The sequence below is a fragment of the Oncorhynchus clarkii genome, chromosome 14 (assembly GCF_045791955.1).
Source record: "Oncorhynchus clarkii lewisi isolate Uvic-CL-2024 chromosome 14, UVic_Ocla_1.0, whole genome shotgun sequence".
Classification (NCBI taxonomy): domain Eukaryota; kingdom Metazoa; phylum Chordata; class Actinopteri; order Salmoniformes; family Salmonidae; genus Oncorhynchus; species Oncorhynchus clarkii.
Window position 1 is genome coordinate 7582414 of NC_092160.1, and position 21845 is coordinate 7604258.

General features: G+C 43.6%; 1 protein-coding gene across 2 annotated transcripts; it reads right to left on the bottom strand.

The window, feature by feature from the left end:
• Nucleotides 1-874: 874 nt before the first annotated feature.
• Nucleotides 875-21725, bottom strand: LOC139366195 (F-box and WD repeat domain-containing 11-A-like). 2 transcript variants are annotated; one of them, XM_071103415.1, is made up of 14 exons: nt 20743-21725; nt 18452-18556; nt 16818-16889; nt 16409-16631; nt 12123-12309; nt 11922-12012; nt 11363-11500; nt 10835-10953; nt 8062-8311; nt 7778-7896; nt 2429-2539; nt 2251-2329; nt 2002-2166; nt 875-1916 (listed from the first exon to the last, which is right to left on the bottom strand). In XM_071103415.1, exons 1-13 carry the CDS (start codon nt 20779-20781, stop codon nt 2005-2007), a joined length of 1695 nt encoding a protein of 564 aa, XP_070959516.1. In that variant the 5' UTR covers nt 20782-21725; the 3' UTR covers nt 875-1916; nt 2002-2004. The 2 variants fall into 2 exon arrangements, with proteins under 2 accessions (XP_070959516.1, XP_070959517.1); XM_071103416.1 differs by lacking the exon at nt 18452-18556.
• Between the last annotated feature and the right edge of the window lie 120 nt (nt 21726-21845).

Below are 21845 nucleotides of genomic sequence, written 5' to 3' on the forward strand. Positions count from 1 at the left end.
CATTTGAAACTACAGTACAAATTGGTACTAATTTTTAAAAAAAAATGTTTTTTTAAATAACCCAACAGCCACTTTAGGTTCCATATGAAAGCTTTACTTCCATCTCTAGTACTTTTAAAAGGGAAACTAAATATTTGTCGCGAAGGAAAACAGCATACTGTTCCTACAGTGTAGGTTATCCTATTCACACGAGTGGGTAGTGTATTAGAACAAGTTGTAATGGGATATAAGCAGTGTAACTACTTGGGTAGGACTAGTGTTACACCATATCAGGCTCAGTGATACAGTAGGGTTAGAGCGCCACCCGGTGGCAAACCGTAGGCGAGAACGGACACGTTAATGATGTCCAAGTATACTTACCCATCTGCAATGATGTTGAAAGGTCACTAAAGCTAGAATCCAGATTTCGTGACACAGCCCCACTGTTCGCCTCAGCACGTTTGTTATTGTTTTGTTGATTAAACAGAGTCGAGTGGCTGGTAATGCGGTAAAAAAAAAAAACACATTTTGTCACATGCTTCGTAAACAACAGGTGTAGACTAAACAGTGAAATGCTTACTTATGGGTCCTTCCCAAAAAATGCTGAGGTAAAATTGAAAAGTAAAAAAACGCAGTACGTTCTCTCCGATTTTCTAACGGGCGTGCGATGACGTAAGAGGGGAAAGAACAGTGTTCGTTGTTTTAAGTAACCTCCTTGTCGTCGTAATATCCTAAACGGACGTGGCAGTTTCAACAAATACAGATTTCAGCTTCAAGGACGCAGACGCTAACACTCATCTGGGCACACATACTGATGCGGCCACACACAATAATGACACAAGGGATAAACAAACAGACACATACAGTAATTTATGTTAGTTGGCTCAATACCCAATCACTGTCAAGTACTTTATTCACAATATCATTTTCTTTAAAAAAATCATTTTAATATAGAACAATTTTGACAAGAGGACTCAGTTTTACAGCTAAATTGCATTCAGAGTTCCAGCTTCTCTCATAACTAAAGCGAGCATGGATGGATAGAGAGAGATGGTGAGCGGAAACGACTGAGAAGAGTGAATGAGAAAGACAATGAGAATAAGAGACAGAAAAATAACTACAATGCTTAGTATAATTTTACTAAGAACAAAATGATTTGTCAAATAAAATATAAAAACAAAAGAATAAAAAAAACATTCAGAAAGTAAAACAGCCGTAAAAGGAAAGAGCATAGGTGTCGCCCGGGACGACGTATCCCGGCAACCTCAACATGCACATCCATTTCCATGGTGACGGAGCAATACTGCCAGTCTTTCTATTAGTCTATGCCGCATTTTACAGGTTCACACACACACACACACACACACGTGTGTTCCGCGTTCCGAACAAGTGTTCATCCCAGGGAGAAGAAGAGTGGGAACCAGGATAGATGGAGTGGAGTCTTCATTCTTCACTCATTAACTAACTCCATCGCTCATCCTTCCTCACTCAGAGCCGAGATAAAAGTCTCTCTCTCCCACACTGCAGCGCCAAGGTCATTCGCCATCCATACGAGCACATGTGTCTAGGTGGGGTTGGGGGTGAGAACTGAAGAACTAGAGCTTATGGTAGGACTTCTTAAGGTAAGTGATTAGGTCATGTCTGGTGCAAGATATGTAAAAACATTTTTTACTGTGGTGGGTTAGTGTTGACTGGAGAACATAAGTTAGTGATATAATATGAATGTGTGGGTGTGTGTGTGTGTTCAACTGCAGGAAAAGTTGCAGTGCGTGTGTGTGTGTTTCAGGGGTGTGGTGGGAGACCTAAGTCCTTGTCAGAATGGGTATATGGACAGAAGGATGAGGAAGAAGACGAGTTGAGCTCCTCTCTGCAACACACCCTCCATCAGCCAATCAGATCTCAGCTCCTCCAAGACTCGCTGCAGTGGATGGCGCCACCTGAAGGACAGAGACGGGTCAGAAACTCCAAGCCAGAGTTGTGTGCGCGCGCGCGCGCGCGCGCGCGTGTGTGTGTGTGTGTTACCTGCTATCTGGAGATATAGGTGTAGGTGCGTGAGGGGGACCGGCCCTCTGACTGTCCATTGGTCGACACGTTCAGGAAGTCCCAGATGAGGATGGTGTCGTCATGGGAACTGCTGATGATCTGGAACTCGTCAAACTGCAGCCGGAACACGCGCCCCGAGTGCTCCTGAAAAACACACACAAACCACCTAACGCTACGGTCTACAACAGACCAGACATTAAAAGATTAAAGCAAACAAAAGATACTCACCACCAGTGTGCGCAGACACAAGGTGCTGGCTGGGGCTCGTGGGTCCAGGGCAGCTTGCAGGTCCCACACCTTGATCTTACTGCAGAGAGAGGAGACGAGGTCAGTAGAGAACAGCAGTGTGGGTGTGAATTGTAAAAAGACAATCTATAAACTCAATGTCTGTGTGTGTGTCTCTCACCCGTCATAGGCACCACTGACAATCCTCTTGTTGTCAAAGCGAATGCAGCGGACTAGTTCCTCATGACCTTCCAACACTCGCAAACACGCTCCACACTCAATATCCCATAACCTGGAAAGAAACAATACGTTCACACAATAAACCATGCGTTCACACAATAAACCATGCGTTCACACAATAAACCATGCGTTCACACAATAAACCATGCGTTCACACAATAAACCATACGTTCACACAATAAACCATACGTTCACACAATAAACCATACGTTCACACAATAAACCATACATTCACACAATAAACCATACATTCACACAATAAACCATACGTTCACAAACACACACACAGCTTTCAGAAAAGGTATTCACACCCTTTATTTAGGGCAAGCCTAAATAAGTTCAGGAGTAAAAATGTGCTTAACAAGTCACATAAGCTGCATGGACTCACTCGTGTGCAATAATAGTGTTTAATAGGATTTTTTGAATTGCTACCTCTGTACCCCACACATACAATTACCTGTACGGTCCCCTCAGTCGAGCAGTGAAAGCACAGATTCAACCAGAAATCTAATTTACATAAGTATTCACACACATCAATACTTCGTAGAAGCACTTTTCCAGCAGTTACAGCTGAGTCTTTCTGGGTAAGTCGAAGAGCTTTCCACACCTGGATTGTGCAACATTTGCCCATTATTCTTATCAAAATTCTTCCAAGTTCTGTCAAATTGGTTGTTGATCGTTGCTAGACAACCATTTTCAGGTTGTAATAGATTTAAGTCAAAACTAACTCAGGAACATTCACTGTCTTCTTGGTAAGCAACTCCAGTGTAGATTAGGCTTTGTGTTTTTGTCCAGCTGAAAGGTGAACTCATCTCCCTGTGCCTGGTGAAAAGCAGACTGAACCAGGTTTTCCTCTAGGATTTGTACCTGTGCTTAGCTCTATTCCGTGTCTTTTCATGATAAAACTCCTTAGGTCCTTGCCAATGACAAGCATGCCCATACTTGAGTAAAACATACCTTAATAGAAAATGACTCAAGTGTCACCCAGTAAAATACTACTTGAGTAAAAGTCTAAAAAGTATTTGGTTTTAAATATACTTCAGTATCAAAAGTATAAATCATTTCAAATTCCTTATATTAAGAAAACCAGACGGCACCATATAAAATAAAAAAAAAGTATAGCTAGAGGCACACTCCAATACTCAGACATAATTTACAAACAAAGCATTTGTGTTTAGTGAGTCCATCAGATGAGGCAGTAAGGATGACCAGGGATGTTCTCTTAATAAGTGTGTGAATTGGACCCTTTTCTTGTCCTGCTAAGCATTCAAAATGTAACAAGTACTTTTGGGTGTCAGGGAAAATGTATGGAGTAAAAAGTACATTATTTTCTTTAGGAATGTAGTAACATAAAAAAATGGTACAAGTAAAGTAGGTACCCTCCAAAAACTACTTTTAAGTGTTTTTTTCTTCTTTACACCACTGCCCATAACATGATGCAGCCACAACCATGCATGAAAAAATGAAGTGTACATCTTAGTCATTTAGTAGACGCTCTTATCCAGAGCGACTTACAGTAGTGAGTGCAATTATTTTTTCCCATTCTGGTCCCCAGTAGGAATCAAACCCAGTTCAGGGGGAGGTCACAACTCTGTTTATATACTTGTTTACATGGATATGCGTCCAAATAAAACCTATTTGAAACACTCCATTATCATCATGGCATTTAATGACTATTCAGGTTATTAATGATAAAAATAAATCACTGAAGGCTGCTGAGGGGAGGACAGTTCATAATAATGTCTGGAATGGTATCAAACATGGTATCGTACTCATTAAACGCATGGTTTCCGTTTAATTTATTCCGTCACAGCCATTACCACGAGCCAGTCCTCCTCAGTTAAGGAGCCACCAGCCACCTGTATTATAAACATTAAAATCAACCAATTAAGGCCAGGTTGGAGCGGGATCTGTTGCATTTTAGTATTGACAACAGGAAGAATCAAAATAAAGATATGCCTACCTTGTCCTCTCCTGCACAAAATATATAAATAAATAAAGATCCTACTTTGATGCACAAAACCATTCAAACGAAGTCTGATGGGTTTTCCCCACTTTTCCCGAAATAGTAGCATAATGTCACAAACCCTGCTGCTGCGGTCATTTGATGGCAGTGGCATATGTTCTTCAAAGAGAAGACGCCGTAATGAGAAATAATGTAGACTAAGCTACTGAAAATAGGCCTTTTACAAGATTAAATCATGACAGGGATGTTTTGATTCTTAAAAGAGACGGAGTCCAGACAGGCTACTTTAGGAAACTTTTTGAATAATGAAATTGACAATCATCAAAATAGAAACATGTCCATAGCCTATTTAAAATCAGCGACACTGATTATCGAGGGGTAGGAGTGTTAGAAAGATTCTTCAAATACTGTTAGTAACATGCATACAAAAACAATTCTGAGAAGCCCAGCTGGGCACTATACTACATTTGACATGTGCGAGAAGCAGGCCAGGTGCTTCTATGCGTGCTCAGGCGCATGCTCTCCATCAACATCAGGGGCGGCAGGTAGCCTAGTGGTTACAGCGTTGGACCAGTAACCAAAAAGGTTGCCGGATCGAATTCCCGAGCTGACAAGGTAAAAATGTTGTTCTGCCCCTGAACAAAGCAGTTAACCTACTGTTCCCTGGTATGCCGTCATTGTAAATAAGAATTTGTTCTTAACTGACTTGCCTAGTTAAATAAAGGTTCAAGGAAAAATTTATTAACAGGGAAACCAGACATGCTTACATGGAGCTCCTAAATGGTACGTCTTGTTACTCACAAGTGTAACAAACAACGTTTCCACTCCAAGAATGACAAATTACTGTATATAATACAGGCAGAAATGACAGGGATTAACTGTAAATTGCCTGTTTTACAAACTGTAGGTGACCACATGGGGCATTCATAAAAATTAGGAGGGCGGCAATTACTTTGTCTCGCCTAGGGCGGAATGTCGGCCAGTACCTGGCCTGATCAGCGTTGATGAGCGTATAAAATTATACCACTCCAGGTTGGAGGATTGGTGCATTGTCCATTTGACAAAACATTAGTGCATTACAGCCCTCAGTCAGAACAAATTTGTCAACTGTTGAATAATTAATGAAGTCAGACACATCCAAACTTTTTTTATAAAGACAGATTTATTTACTAGCAAGCAATGAAAAAGTCCACATATCTTTTTTTACTGTAGTCCCATAGCGCTCTACACCCCCCCCCCCCCCCCCCCCATCTAGGGATTACCTGATCGAGCGTCAAAGGAAAGAGGAAATAGAACTAGAAAGTTTGACAGACTAACCCCAAAACAATTGCTTATAATCAACTTCACCTAAGAGCGGGAGTGTTATCTACATGAAAATAAAGTTAATCCCAAAATTGATGTAGGCTTTTCATGGTGGTCTTCATTCATAACCGTCAGTTACACAGTTATTCAATTACTGTCACAGCCCTACCATTGGCCTCATGTTGAAATCACTGAGCGGTTTCCTTCCTCTCTGGCAAATGAGTTAGGAAGGGCACAAGTATCTTGGTAGTGACTAGGTGTATTGATACACTATCCAAAGTGTATATTCAATGTCTTCTTTATTTGTACCCATATACCAATGGGTTGCCTTCTTTGCGAGGCATTGGAAAACCTCCCTGGTCATTATGGGTGAAATTCAGATAAGTGTATGTGTGGGGTACAGAGATGAGGTAGTTGTTCAAAAATTACACCTGTTCATTTAAACGCATTCCAGATGACTACCTCATGAAGCTGGTTGAGAGAATGCCAAGTGTGTGCAAAACTCGGGGGAGCAATCGGGGGAGAAGGGCCTTGGTCAGGGAGGTGACCAAGAACCCGATGGTTACACTGACAGAGCTCTAGAGTTCCTCTGTGGAGACAGGGGATATCTTCCAGAAGGACAACCATCTCTGCAGCACTCCACCAATCAGGCCTTTATGGTAGTGGCCGTCTGGAAGCCATTCCTCAGTAAAAGGCACAAGACAGCCCACTTGGAGTTTGCCAAAAGGCACCTAATGACTCTCAGACCATGAGAAACAAGATTGTCTGGTCTGATGAAACCAACGTTGAACTCTTTGGCCTGAATGACAAACGTTGCCTCTGGAGAAAATCGGGCACCATCCCTACGGTGAAGCATGGTGGTGGCAGCATTATGCTGTGGGTATGCTATTCAGCGGTAGGGACCAGGAGACTAGTCGGGATCGAGGGAAAGATGGACGGAGCAAAGTTCTGAGAGATCGTTGGTGAAAACCTGCTGCAGAGTGCTCAAGACCTCAGACTGGGGCGAAGGTTCACCTTCCAACAGGACAACGACCCTGAGCACACAGCCAAGCCAAGGCTGTGGGACAAGTCTCTGAATGTCTTTGAGTGACCCAGCCAGAGCTCTGACTTGAAACCGATCGAACATCTCTGGAGAGACCAGAAAATAACTGTGTAGCAACGCTCCCCAACCAACCTGACAGAGCTTGAGAGGATCTGCAGAGAAGAAATGAGAAAAACTTCCCAAATACAGGTGTGCCAAGCTTGTAGCGTCATACCCAAAAAGACTCAAGGCTGTAATCGCTGCGAAAGGGGCTTCAACAAAGTACTGAGTAAAGGGTCTGAATACTTATTTAAATGTAATACTTCCATTTTTTTAATTGTATCACATCTGCACAAATTTCTGAAAACATGTTTTTGCTTCGTTATTATGGAGTAGTGTGTGTAGATTGATGAAGGGAAAAACTATTTAATCAATTTTAGAATAAGTCTGTAACATCACAAAATGTGGAAAAAGTCAAGGGATCTGAATACCTTCCAAAGGCACTACCTACCTGACACACATCCTACAAAGTCCCATAAACCCAGTGAAACAAGATATCACAGACTGGCCGTGTGCAAATACCCATAATGTGTTCTAAATAGTAGGCATTTAGCATATGTGAAAATATAACGTTTTATAGTATGTGAAATTGGGGGGGGACGTAGTATGTTTTAAATGCCAGGATGTCATACTCGTTTCCTCTTTTCATCTAGTACGGATTCACTGCATGCTATTGAGTAAGAAAATCACCTTTTCAGACCCATGTGTGATTGACAACAGCTGACAATCAGGTAAGGGGACGCGCTGTACCAAAATGAACAAACGATGGGAAACGTCGCCATTGTGCATTAGCTAACGCATTCTCAGTATGGGTGAGTCTGGTACGTAGATATTTATTGCTTACTGCATACGTTATTTCTGAACATTATGTTAAAAATAGGATGTAGGATGATTAGTACAGTAGTAGGCAGGACAGATTTAGGACAGGGCCAGTCTCCTACCGTATGGTGTTGTCCGAGGAGCCACTGACCACCAGTCTGTCTCTGTACTGCAGGCAGGCGATGCCTCGCTTGTGTCCGTTTAGCGTGCGCACAAACTCACACGTACTGGTGCTCCACACCTACAGAGGGCAGCAGAGAGAGAGGGAGACAGACATCAAATATTCACCGGAAACAACTACAATATCAAACACTGTAGAGACAAGGTATGTCCGTGTGCACCCACATACTCGCTAACACACTAGCCCCACATTTCATATCTCATGATCCACACACACACCTCTCACCTTGATGGTGCGGTCCCCCGAAGCGGACACAATGTATTTGTCGTCAAAATCGACCACGTTGACGGCGGCACGGTGACCCACGAGGACCCGCCGGAGGCTGATGTCGGTGGGCGAGGCCATGTCCCACACGGCGATGGAGCGGTCCTTGGAACAAGTCACCATCAGACCGTTGCAGAAGCGCAGGTGGAGCACCGCCTCGTTGTGATGGATCAGGGTGTTCAATACCTCACCCGACGTCACGTCCCACACCCTGGGTGAGCGAGGGAGACGGACAGAGAAGGGGAGGGTGGAGGGAGGGAGATTTTTAAAAAGGAGGGAAGGGAGGGAGAAGGAGAATGAGAAAAGGAGGGGGGGATATTATAAAAAATAAAGAACGAGACTGATTAACGAAAGCTCTGCTAAACAGACCGAAGCGGCCAAGGCTGGACACTGCGCTGTCCCAGTCAACACACCCCACACTAGGGACCAGCTGTTAAGAGCGTTTTTATTGAGTTCCACTGTACGACAGGGGGGGGATCAAACACACAAACTCAGAACACACACTGGAAAAGCTGAGACTCAAAGCCACAAACAAGTGCCCGTCAAGTCGTCGCTAAGGAAGTGAAGTCACATTTTCCTTGGATACCTCCCAGGGAGAGTGTGAAGTAATGAGTGTGTGAAGGTTGAGCTTCTGTGTGCAGCCGAGACTGGCATGGGCTGGTGCGCGCACACACACACTCTCTCCTCAGGTTTGGACATTGTGTGACATTGAAAATGTTAACTAACCATATTGACTATCACAACTCTCTTACAGATAGGAAATCTAACAGCTAGCCTTATATTGGAAGGTGAGAAATGGTAACGATTTAAATATCAATCTCCTCCCTGTGTACGAGTGTGTGTAGCGTCTGTGTGTAGCTACAGAAGATAGGGTGAAGTACTGATTATTACCACAAGAGTGGTAGAGAGAGAGACTGACATTCACAAATGATATAATATTGCATCCAAGAGACAGCGAGATGGCTGGGCAGCAGATTAGCACTCCTCAACTAGCTATAAATAAATGAGCAGACAGGGCAGGATGCTTTCATATATAGATAGACCACAGACAGAGCCTTCTCTCTCTGCTATGAGACCTGTGTTTGGCTGCTCGGAGGGTTGGCTGGTGTGACAGTCAGAAGTGACAGTGATCCAATGGCTGTGGTGGGTATTGGGCAAATCCAAGACAGATGTGGAGACGGTTGGCGATCCTGACCAAGACAACTTTTTAGTCACGTTTCTAGGACGACAATGTCCATTCTAGATGTATTTATATCATGTACTTTTTCCACATTTTGTTCCGTTACAGCCTTATTCTAAAATGAATTAAATAAAAATCCTCAGCAATTTACACACAATACCCCATAATGACAGTGAAAACAAGTTTAGACATTGTTGCAAATGTATCAACAACAAAAAAATAAAGCTTATTTACTTAAGTATTCAGATCCTTTGCTATGAAAATCGAAATTGAGCTCAGGTGCATCCTGTTTCCATTGATAATCCTTGAGATGTTTCTACAACTTGATTGGAGTCCACCTGTGGTAAATTCAATTGATTGGACATGATTTGGAAAGGCACAAACCGATCTATATAAGTAGACAGGTCAGAGCAAAAACCAAGCCAAGAGGTCAAAGGAATTGTCCATAGAGCTGTGAGACAGGATTGTATCAAGGCATAGATCTGGGGAAGGGTACCAAAAGATTTCTGCAGCATTGAAGGTCCCCAAAAACACAGTGGCCTCCATCATTCGTCAATGGAAGAAGTTTGGAACCACCAAGACTCCTCCTAGATCTAGCCGCCCGGCCAAACTGAGCAATCGGGGAAGAAGGGCCTTGGTCAGGGAGGTGACCGTGGAAATCAGGGAATCTTCCAGAAAGACAACCATCTCTGCAGCACTCCACCAATAAGGCAAAGATTATCAGAGAAAAGTACAGCGAAATCCTTGATGAAAACCTGCTCCAGAGCGCTCAGGATCTCAGATTGGGGTAAAGGTTCACCTTCCAACTGGACAACGCCCCTAAGCACACAGCCAAGACAACTCAGGAGTGGCTTCTACAAGTCTCTGAATGTCCATGAGTGGCCCAGCCAGAGCCCGGACTTGAACCCGATCGAACATCTCTGGAGACCTGAAAATAGCTGTGCAGCGACGCTCCCCATCCAACCTGACAGAGCTTGAGAGGATCTGCAGAGAAGAATGGGAGAAAGACCCCAAATACAGGTGTGCTAAGCTGGTAGCGTCATACCCAAGAAGACTGGTTGCTGTAATCGATGCCAAAGTTGCTTCAACAAAGTAATGAGTAAAAGGTCTGAATACTTATGTATTCTACAAATCTGTTTTTGCTTTGTCATTATGGGGTACTGTGTGTAGATTGATGAGAGGGAAAAAACAGTTTCAGCAATTTTAGAATAAGGCTGTAACGTAATAAAATGTGGAAAAAGTCAAGGGATCTGAATACTTTCCAAGGCACTGCAGGGGGCCGTGGGTTTTACACTGACATACCGGGTGGCTAAAGCAGTAGGTCATATAGCGACAGATGGCAGTGTAAGGTGGTCCCCTCAAACGGCACCCTATTCCATATATGGTAGTGTACTACTTTTGGACCAGAGCTCCATGGGTCCTGGTGAAAACTAGTGCACTGCATGGGAAATAGGGTTGCATTTGGACTAAGCCATTTGGACTAAGCCTGTGTGCGTGTGCATATATATATATATATATATATATATATATATATATGAGATGACTGTGTCATACCTGACAGTGGAGTCGGAGGAACCAGTGACTATGACTCTCTCATCATACTGCAGACACAACACTGACCCTGTATGACCTGTCAGGATCTTCAGACACTCCAGAGACTGCTTGTCCCAGATCTACACCAATAGAGGGAGGAGGAGATGTCAGGAGAGAGAGAGAGAGAGTAGAAAAAGAAAGAGTTAGCACGAGGAAGGGAGAGAAAGCTAGCAGGAGCAGATGTGGATCAGGGTAAGCTGGTCTCAGTATTGTTCATGCCCAATTTCCATGCAGTGTGGTAGGGATCCCTGTGTACTAGAGTGCTGGAGATGGACAGGCTAGCCCTTTCCTCCCTCCTCCCCCTCATTTTCCAGGCCAGACAGATGAGTGGAACACACAGAGGGTGGGCAAATGACTCCTTTCATCCTTTAATTCACGTCTTTCCTTTGAGATACAGACAGCTGTTGTTTCACATCAAAGGCATAGTCTGCAATAACATGATGATTAATCCATTTTGACCACTCCAAAAAGACAAGTACACTCACGCACCTTTATGGAGTTGTCTCTCAGGCCGCTGATGATTTTATCGTCGTCGTACTGGAGGCAGTAGACTCCTTTACTGTTCTCTGACCGACACTGGATCCTCTGTAGGTTGTGTCTGCCACACCGCCAGTTAGCCTCGATAGTCTACACACACACACACACACACACACACGAGATAGAGGTGAGGAGAGGGGGTAGAGGTGAGGAGAGCAGAGCAGAGAGGGGGTTGACAGGTAGTGGGAAGGAGAGAGAGATGTCAAGAGGAAACACATACAATAGGGGGATAGAAGAAAACAGAAAAGAGTGGATATATGAGGGAGGAAAAACATTGGATGGGGAAAAAGAGCAACGACGGGTGAGACCAAAATAGATCCCTTCATCAAAAGTATTAATAGTTTTTAATCACACCCACGGTCTATAGACACAGAATGGCACCCTATTCCCTACATAAGGTCACCAGAGCCCTGGTGAAAAGTAGTGCACTAAATAGGAAATAGGGGGCCATTTGAGACGTAGCCAACGCCTGAAGGGCGAGGGTTTTTTGTGGACAGAGCTACAGTCTAACCTCTATGTCCTGGATGATCTTGGGGTACAGGGAGTGGTAGTAGGAGTTGGGCGGGACCTCTGTCGTTCGGTTCTTGAACAGATACTTCTCCCTGAGATGACGGACAGAACAATAAGCCAATGAGAAATCAATCTTCAGAAGTTCCCTATTCCTTGTGTCTCCGTCTCCAGTAGCTCGACGAGCGTTCGTGTTCATGCTCACCACTGGTGCCTCTCGGACAGGCCTTTCCAGAGGGGGTCTGTGCGGACCATGCGTTCTATGAGTTTCTTCCAGAGCATGCCCTCTGAGATCACCCTCTGCCACTCCTTACACACCAGCTCCGCGGAGCACAGAGACTGCGCGTCCAGGAACGACAAGATGTTCTCTGCTATGTGGTCCAGACCCTGGGCTAGAGAGAGAAAGCGAGAGAGATGGGGTGTAAGTGTTTGTTGGGTGTGTGAGCATGGTGTGTGAAGGAGTGCAAAAGAGTGTGGAAGATAGAGCTCTGCTACCTAACACTAGACACCAGGTTAGGGGCCGGGCAGCTCCGTTTTTTTCGTAAATTTCTAGGTTTCGGGCTGGGCTCTGCCATCAGTAACGTTTTGAAGTTGAGCCATTCGCTCGCCATCTGCTGTGCAGTAGCCGACAGTCATACCTGCCTAACATGGTGCCGGAAGTGCTTTAACCTCGTCAGACAGACCAGAATATTGTCTGCGTCGACAGGAGAGATTGTCACAGGAAATAACGTTAGCCAGCTAGCGGCTAACTGCTCCCTCACGTCCCGTCATTGAGCAGCCCAAGGCGGAGCCGTTGCTATGGACACTCAGACAGGCCGATTAGCAGCAGAGTGCACGCAACAGTGCAGACTGAGACCAGAAGCTAACGGAGGGAAGTTATTTCAAATGTTGGGTTGGGAACGGGCTGAGCCTTAAATTAGGCAGAAGCAAATTGGGCCTGGGTAGGGTCTGAACGTCAGGCATTGGTAGGGCTCAGGCTTAAAATACATTCCTGTGCTGGACTCTATCGGTCGCATCCAAAACAAGGTGTGAACGTGTGTACGCGCGGGTGAGAAAGGGTGTCTGGAAAATAAGTTAAAGGGTGTGTATGGCTGTGGCAGTCACGAAATTGTCAGCCGGTGATTGCCAAGCAAATAACTGGTCGGTCTCACGGTAATTGACCGTTAATTAAACATACACATTTAGCATCTCCTGGATGCAGACTTTTCAAACATCTACGTTTGAATTAGTCTAAGAAATCCATGTATTATAGCCTACACCTTCACAATGAATCCATGATTTATTTTAGACAGGTCTAAAGAAGCACGATATGAAGAAAATGTAGTCTGTTTCAGAAGAAGAGAATAGCATACTCCGAGTTGTCTTTATGTTAGGTCCCGATGTGGCAATGCCAAATGGCTGTGGGCTACACTAGTTCATTTGGCAGACAAGATTTGCTTACAATTCCATGGCATTATTTTATGTTATGACGAGTACAATTGAACAAAGCTGAATGAAATGGAAAGGGTATTTTCTCCAATCGATTTGAGGGAGCGCGCCCATGCGGCTATTCTGTGTCGAACGGTAAAGAAACAGGTACAGGTATATGCTTAATTTTAAGTTATTCAATTTAGTCATTCAACAAACATTGGTCATTACGTTTTGATTTTTAATACATTGTAAGGCTACATGATGAGACTAATTTGAAAAATGCCGCTTGAAAAGGCATGAGCTCTGCTTTGTTTTTTCATTCAGGCAGTACACACATCAATCATCTCTCATTCACAATTTGACAAGCACTTGATAATATCTACAATTTCATGGTGGCATCCCCTTTGTATACATAATGCACTCCAAAACAGCCTGCGCGCGTCCTTATCCAATTCCAAAAGGTGCATATTGAAAATATTGGAAGAACTGTCCACATTTACTTATCGTCAGCCAACAAGATGAACAGCAAATGCACTAGCCTATGTCAATCTACTATCCCCCCCCCGCCCATAGTACAAAAGTCAACCTATCCTATTGTGTGAGAAATAAATATTCCAAACAGTCTGGGACAGTTATGGGATGCGATAGATCCCAAATTATTAGATTTTTATTTTTTATGCTAGTGGTTGTATTTACTCAATGTGGCTGACGTAACAGATCAGAATTTTTAGCTTAAAATGTTGATAGCCTAAGTTTATTTCTTCACATTATAAGCGCAGCAATGCGTACATGGCAGTAGGATATAAGCACGAATGTTCCATTAGCGGGAAAACACTGTTATCAAAAGTGACCGCAAATGCAATTATGCATGTAATCCTTTTTATAAAGGTGCATTTTTATAGTGAAAATTATCTTCCCCAAACTTGAAACTCACGCACTGCTTATGTATGCCGGTTAGGCTCTTAACCTCTTGTAAAGCGGATTAACGTACTTCATTTTAAGAAGTTATTTGGCCATTTTAGTTTTGATACAAACTTTAAAGAAACATATAGGCCTATGGGCAAGGGGGCAACATGAGGTGTGAGACTGATTCGAAAAAGTCACAAAAAAAAAAAAAATTAAAACATCATTCACAAGTGATAGTCTGATGGGTAACAATGTTAGCCTATTATTGATATAAACTTTGCATATACATTACCAGTCAAAAGTTTGGACAAATACCTATACCAGGGTTTCACTATTTTCTACATTGAAGAGTGATAGCGAAGACATCAAAACTATGAAATAACACATATGGAATCATGTAGTAACCAAAAAAGAAATGTGTTGAACAAATTTAAATCAATTTATATTTGAGATTCTTAAAAGTACCCTTTGCCACCCTTTGCCTTGACAGCTTTGGAGACTTGGCCTTCTCTCAACCAGCTTCATGAGGTAGTCACCTGGAATGCATTTAAATGAACAGGTGTGCCATGTTAAAATAATTTCTGTAATTTCTTTCCTTCTTAATGCGTTTGAGACAAATCAGTTGTATAGTGACAAGGTAGGGGTTGTATACAGAAGATAGCCCTATTTGGTAAAAGACTAAGTCCATATTATGGCAAGAACAGCTCAAATAAGCAAAGAGAAACAACAGTCCACCATTACTTTAAGACATTAACATCACTCAATGTGGAAAATGTGAAGAACTTTGAAAGCTTCTTCAAGTGCAGTCGCAAAAACCATCAGGTGGTGCTGATGAAACTGGCTCGCTTTCATGAGGACCGCCACATGAAAGGAAGACCCAGAGTTCTCTGCTGCAGAGGATAAGTTCATTAGCGTTACCAGCCTCAGATATTGCAGCCCAAATAAATGCTTCAGAGTTCAAGTAACAGACAAACCTCAACATAAACTGTTCAGAGGAGACTGCGTGAAGCAGGCCTTCATTTCTTTCTGAGGTCTCAGTTGATTTATTTTGATTTTCCCATGATGTCAAGCACAGAGGCACTGAGTTTGAAGGTAGGCCTTGAAATACATCCACGGGTACGACTCAAATTATGTAAATTAGCCTATCAGAAGCTTCTAAAGCCATGACATAATTTTCTGGAATTTCCACAGGTGTTTAAAGGCACAGTCAACTTAGTGTATGTAAACTTCTGACCCACTGGAATTGTGATACAGTGAATTATACATGAAATAATCTGTCTAAACAATAGTTGGAAAAGTTACTTGTGTCATGCACAAAGATGTTCTAACCGACTTGCCAAACTATAGTTTGTTAACAAGAAATGTGTGGAGTGGTTGAAAAACGAGTTTTAATGACTCTAACCTAAGTGTATGTAAAGTTCCGACTTCAACTGTATGTGGGAACTCCTTCAAGACTATTGGAAAAGCATTCCAGGTGAAGCTGGTTGAGAGAATGCCAAGAGTGTGCAAAGGGTGGCTACTTTGAAGAATCTAAAATATATTTAGATTTTTAAACTATTCTACAATGTAGAAAATAGTAAATACAAAGAAAAAATCCTTGCATTAGTAGGTGTCCAAAATTATGACTGGTACTGTATGAGTGAAATTTGTTTTCACACCCACCTGTATCGAAACGGGGGCAGCGGGAAAAAAACACATTTAATCTACGCACTTAAATAGCGAAGGGAGGACGCTTTTTCCCATGGTTTATTTTCATGCCAGCCAGGTTGGATATACTCCAGTTGTAAATATAAGCAATGTGCTTAATATTAGTAAAGTTGAGAAATAAATATTTTAGGTCTGCCTATAGAAAGCTGAACAACCGCTTTTTAGTAGAGGCCATCACTCAATTGCATTTCCTATTGAAATGTTGCACAACATGAGCTCTCATGAAGTGCTTGATTAGATTCTCAATAACATTTGCATTGATGTCAGAGTGATTAGAGGGAGTGCTGAGTACCAGGCAGTTAGCAAGTTTGGTACGCTACCCAATGACCATGAGCAGCATCAGAACTTGGAGGAGCCAACAAAAAAAAACGTGACTAAACAGTCACGTGGAATTTGACTCCTTTCGTGACTTGTGATCGCCGGTGTGGCGGTGTTACGTTCACCTCAACAACCCTAGGTGTGTGTTACCTGGCAGTGCTGTGATGAAGTCTCGTTGGAGCATGGGTTTGAGGTAGGAGTTGATGTGGCCGTGTTGGTAGTGGCACATTCGGGAGATGAGGTGTTCTACAAACTCAACTTGGTCAGTCTCGGACCACTGGTCAAACAGGGAGATGCAGTGCTCCTTCTCCTTGTCGTTGTTCCCCTCCGACGGGCGCTTACGAGAGCCCGTCATCACAGGACCGTTACTAAGCTGAGAGGGAGAGGACAGAGTTATACACGCACACACGGCACTACGGGTTCCATTCCCACTGAAATTGAATTGCCCATTGCCATACATTTTAAGTGCCTTTTCAAGGACAATTGACACATTTTACGATGTAATATCCCTCAGATATATTACACAGATTCCACACCCTCATAATCCACCTACACACACCTTGGTGAGAACTGTGGTCTTCTTTGGCGAGAGGTCGTCTACGTGGTTCTGAGACTCCATGACTGATGTGTTCTGTATGACGAGACAAGAACACGGGGAATGAATGGTTAGAGCTCATTTGGTGTCTGTTAAGAAAAGGTAAATGAACACAAATGTGCAAAATGGTAGCAGAATGCAGAGTACAATGGCACACACACACGGCTAGCTAATAACATAAGAAAGCTCCTCTCCCTGTGATGTGCAGTCTGGACAGGAAATTAAACTGGAGTATGTGGGTATGGCTGCTAGACAAACCTTGCAGTAATGAAACCATAATCTGATAGTACCAAGCCCTCCAACACAGACAGTTTTCATTTCAAATGGAACCCTATTCTCAACTACGTACTACTTTGTGTCAAAAGCACAACACCGTATAGGGAATAGGGTGTCATTTGGGATGCAGCAACAAACAGTGGGAGAATGCTGGGAGGAGTACTGTTAAAGGTTGAACCAGACGGGTTCCCTCTCCCATTTAAAATGTTAACAGATAACAAGCACGGGCTGTGTGTGTGTGTGTATGTCTGTGTCATCCACACACACTTCACCTGACACTGTCACAGATTGAGAAATCTGTCCAGATGTGTATGGATGTATGTAGAAGAGAAACACAAGGGACTTCCTCAGATGGCCTACAGTAGCACATCTCCACTATCTGATATGCAAAAATGAAACTGATATTGCACTGGATCATTTGTCACTCTTCAGTGGAGAGACTGACAGACCAATAGTAACAGGTCAGACGGGTACACAGACAGATGGGTACACAGACAAGGTCAGGGGTCAAGCCTGAGACAGACACTAGTGTTCATGCAGCAGTGCCATACAGAGCAGACAAACTAACAGACAGAGAGCAAGCCTAGGGACAGGCTGCCAGAGACAACGAGCATACCATTGCGCCCCTCACTCCCCCCCTAACACAGACAGGGCGGGGGGTTCCTAGACCATCCCCTGCCCAACACACCTCCAGGCAACCTAGCACTGCACCCCAAGTGACATGCTCTGGTAGCCTCTCCTTCCTTTCACCCCAGCCAGCAGCCCCAACTCTGCTCGTCTAATTCAGATTAACTAGACAACTCTTGTCAAGTGAACTGGGCAACTTTTGTCAGAACTAAAAAAAAAAATTACTTAAAAAAAAAAAAAACAATACTTGAGAGTAGGGAGTAGTCTAGCTAGTTGAAGCTTTACTTTCACTTTGCCAAGACCTAGCTAGGTTTGGCCAGGCTTGATACAATCCTGTTCCTGTGATTCACTTGTTAGCCTATTATGCTATCTTTGATCAACATTTGGTCTGCGTGTCACTTCAGCTTTGACCAAAACAACTTTTTTTACCAAGGAAAGAGGGAGGCATCTTTCAGGCGAGCTTGTCTGTATTGATAAACCCTTTTCTAGAAGGCTAAATATGAACTTGGGCCAAGATATCAGATATCCTGTAAGCTGGGCTGGAGAGAGAAGCATGTTTTTGGGAGGAAGAGGCGGGAAGGCAAGGGGGCCTGGGGAGGGTGCAGGACACAGCTCATGGTGTGGTAAGGGGCTGAGGGAGGGGAGGGGGGGGGGGCAGTAGGCAGGTCAGAATTAAGAGGAGAGAGTAGCAGAACCTGGTTGTGTGCCCGGGTGGAGGGGATGCTCTGCAGGCACCCGAGTGCACACAAACTCTCTGCCACCGAGGAGCAGCCCAGCCAGAGAGAGCGAGGCACAGAGCACTGTGTGAGAGAAGGAGAGATCGGAAGAGGAATGAAAGGAGAGAAAAGAGGTGTGAGACAGGGATGGGAGAAAGGATGGGAAGAGAGAGGAGGAGGAAAAGAGATGAGGAAACAAGCGAGATGAGGGGTGGAGGAAAGGAGTTGAAGAGGTAGAGAATAGATGAGAGTAGCAGGAGGAAGACGAAAATGGGGGGTAGAATATACGTAGACAAAATGGAGTGAAATAAATGGGAGGAATGTGGAGGGAAGACAAATATGACAAAACAGAATAGGAAAGAGTGAAGTGAAGAACAGATTGGTGTGTGTAATCACACCAGTGTTTGTGAAGATGAGAAGAGAAGGTGGGTTGGGGTAGTGAGGGGAAAAACCAGTATTAGAGCTACACGCACATTTGCACAGTGAGCGCAGAAACACATACTTACACACACACACACACAAGGCATAGACAGACACACAAAAGCATTGTTAGATATATGAAGTGGGTGGGGATAGGAAGAGAAGTTGGAGGGACGATTACGCAATGGACATGTTCGTCAATTTTAAGGCCTTTGATTTTTGCTAACGCCCCGCCCTCTGTTCTTCCATCCTCACACTATGAAAGTGGTTAGTGATTTACATAGGGTCAAAATACAGACACACAGAATAATCTAGAACATACATAACATATGTACATTGTCAATTCAGTGCGAGTAGGCTATCTAATAGGACTGTCTAATATAGCCTAGGTTGGGAAAAGGGTACACAGGGAAGGGAAGAGGGTAACTGGAACAGAAACATGACATGTATCCTAGCTCAAGATCAATGTAGTTTACTTGGAGGGTGGCTGTGTTGATTTAGGTTTAGTCAATGTCAAATAATGCTTACTATTGAGCTTAGTAATGGTTTAAAGAGGGGTACGACTGACCTAATTGGACAAGGGAAAACTATTGGAAGTCTTGAGACTCATTAGCTAGTTACAGGTGAATCACCTAGAGATTTCTGATTCAGTGTGAAAATAATGCCATCATTGCTGCGGTGTGAGAAGCGAGTCTGGTTAGGTGGAATTTAACTTTGCCAAAACAAACAGTGGTGGCTGAGGATTGTTGTGCTGGATGAAACCAAATCGGTCCCTTATTTAACAAACCATTTTACTGAAATTATCAGGCTTATCTGTTTCCAGCTACTAGTTACCAACACTGGAATATTATTCTAATGTTAGCCAATTGACAGTCTTGACAGGCAGATGTCATTTTTGATAGACGACATCAGACCAACAACTAGTAACGTTAAACGTGCAAGGTAGAACTCTGGGCAAACAGCTAGCCATCACCCCAAAATCTGATATATTGGCTTTTGGACTGGTCAGGTGGCTAGTTCAATCTAGCTAACGTTACCTATAAGTCTGCAAGCTAGCTAACGTTACCTTGGTAAATTGAAGAATGAAAAGATGGAAAACCCAGGTACAACATAGTTTGTTACAAATGTCAGCTGTCCATCTATAGCTGTCGAAATCAAGTACGTTACAATTATGTATGCATCACAATGTCACGGTGGCCAACTATTTGATGCTTAACCAACAACTCGTTAGCAATGGAGTTAGCAATGAAACTACCCCTCGCGAGTTAATGTTGTGCACTTCCTTCTACGCAGCTTTATAAACATGAACACGCACACCAGAAGAACATTCAGAAATTCACATGGGAGGGTGTGGGCGAGATTTAATTATATTTTATCAGACTTGAAGGTGCATTCCTGTAGCTATCCAGCTAACTAGCCAGGTACGTTGTGTCCATAGTTAGCAGGCTAGTTAGCTACCTAGCTGTGACACAGGGCCGAGTGGCGCAGCGTCACCGCAGTGAAAAGCTACACCGAAAGCCGTGACTTTATTTAGCGGACGCCTTGCAGAAACCATTCGACTATTTCACATGAGGTTACGGATTCAATTTGGCAATTGCAAAAATCAGGGACTATCCTGTCACTTTGACTAATAGGTTTTCGACGACCTAGTCAGTCGCTGCACCAGGACCCTCAAAGAAAAAATATCGATGTTTCAGGCCCTCCCTCTTTTTCTAGTTCCCCTTCCTTTTTCCTCCAACTCTCCCGACCGTCGGTTCGGGTTGGTACCACGTTCGGCCTTCGATTCAAGCCTCTACGGCTCCTTTTCGTTCCCAGTGGCGGCCTAAGGGGTCAATGTCACCAAAGCTTACCATTAATTCCAACGTTTTGTCCTCAATCTCCGGTTCCATGTTGTTGGTCACCCCGAAACTCGGCTGTGAAAATGGAAACCAAACACTGCGTCGGCGGCTGCAAAGGCAGAGACGTCATTCACTTCGCTCAGCCACAGCTTGGCAGGGCTGTGTTTAGTGCCCTGCCCCCACTCGTGAATCCGACACTCTTGACTGGCCAAGCTCTGCTAGAGGCGTGCCTTAACTGGCTTGCCCCACATTGATTGGCTTGTCGTGCTATCAAGGCATTCCCCTAACAGAAGGCCAAATGTTTGAAGATGCTGCCATTCTGAGAAACACATCAAAACTATACACCACTCATCACTTTTAGAACGATACCAAAATATGCTTTCTGAGTCTCAGAGATGACTCGCGTCATTTGTTAACATAGTACACAAAGGAATATGACGAGCAAGCAAAACCTATTTTGCATTACTTCTAATATAACACTGTAAATTAATGTAGACCCTAGCATACAGCACCAGATCATTTGAAGAATGACAAGTTGATATAGAATGGCTAAAATGACATCTAGGCATGTATCTCTTCAGTGCTTGGGGTGTCACTACAGACACCCTGGTTCGATTCCAGGCTGTATCACAACCGGCCGTGATTGGGGGTCCCTTCGGGCTGTGCACAATTGGCCCAGCGTTGTCCGGGTTTGGCCATCATAAATAAGAATTTGTTCTTAACCGACTTGCCTAGTTAAATAATGGTTCAAATTAAAAAAATTAAATGAGCAATGTGGGCAAATGTATTTGTAACAAATAGTGTAGAATGAGTTTCTCCTGAATTACACATTCTCCTTACCTTTTTGACAGCAATTGATTTGAGATGTTAAAAACCTGACCAGTGAATCTACCTCTAAGGTCCTCATTGATTAGAATTTAGTATCCTTATTTTCCACACCAAATAAAATACATGCACCATGATGATCATTACAGCAAAACAATTCAGACATTCTAGTCACACTCATTGGTGCTTATTGGCCAAAGAAACCTTTCATTGGTGGGGAAGGAGGAAGAACCAGCCGCTCTCGGAAGGCCAGCCACTCCACAGGATTGTAGACGACAGCGGATGAGGAG

What these genes read in the sequence shown, in the direction of transcription:
- LOC139366195 (XM_071103415.1), bottom strand. Translation starts at nt 20,781, where the DNA reads ATGGAACCGGAGATTGAGGACAAAACGTTGGAATTAATG. An exon ending in TGAGAGACAACTCCATAAAG is followed by an intron (nt 10,954 to 11,362) that starts GTGCGTGAGTGT and finishes CTATTGGTGTAG; the next exon opens with ATCTGGGACAAGCAGTCTCT. An exon ending in TCCTCGGACAACACCATACG is followed by an intron (nt 2,540 to 7,777) that starts GTAGGAGACTGG and finishes GTTTCTTTCCAG; the next exon opens with GTTATGGGATATTGAGTGTG.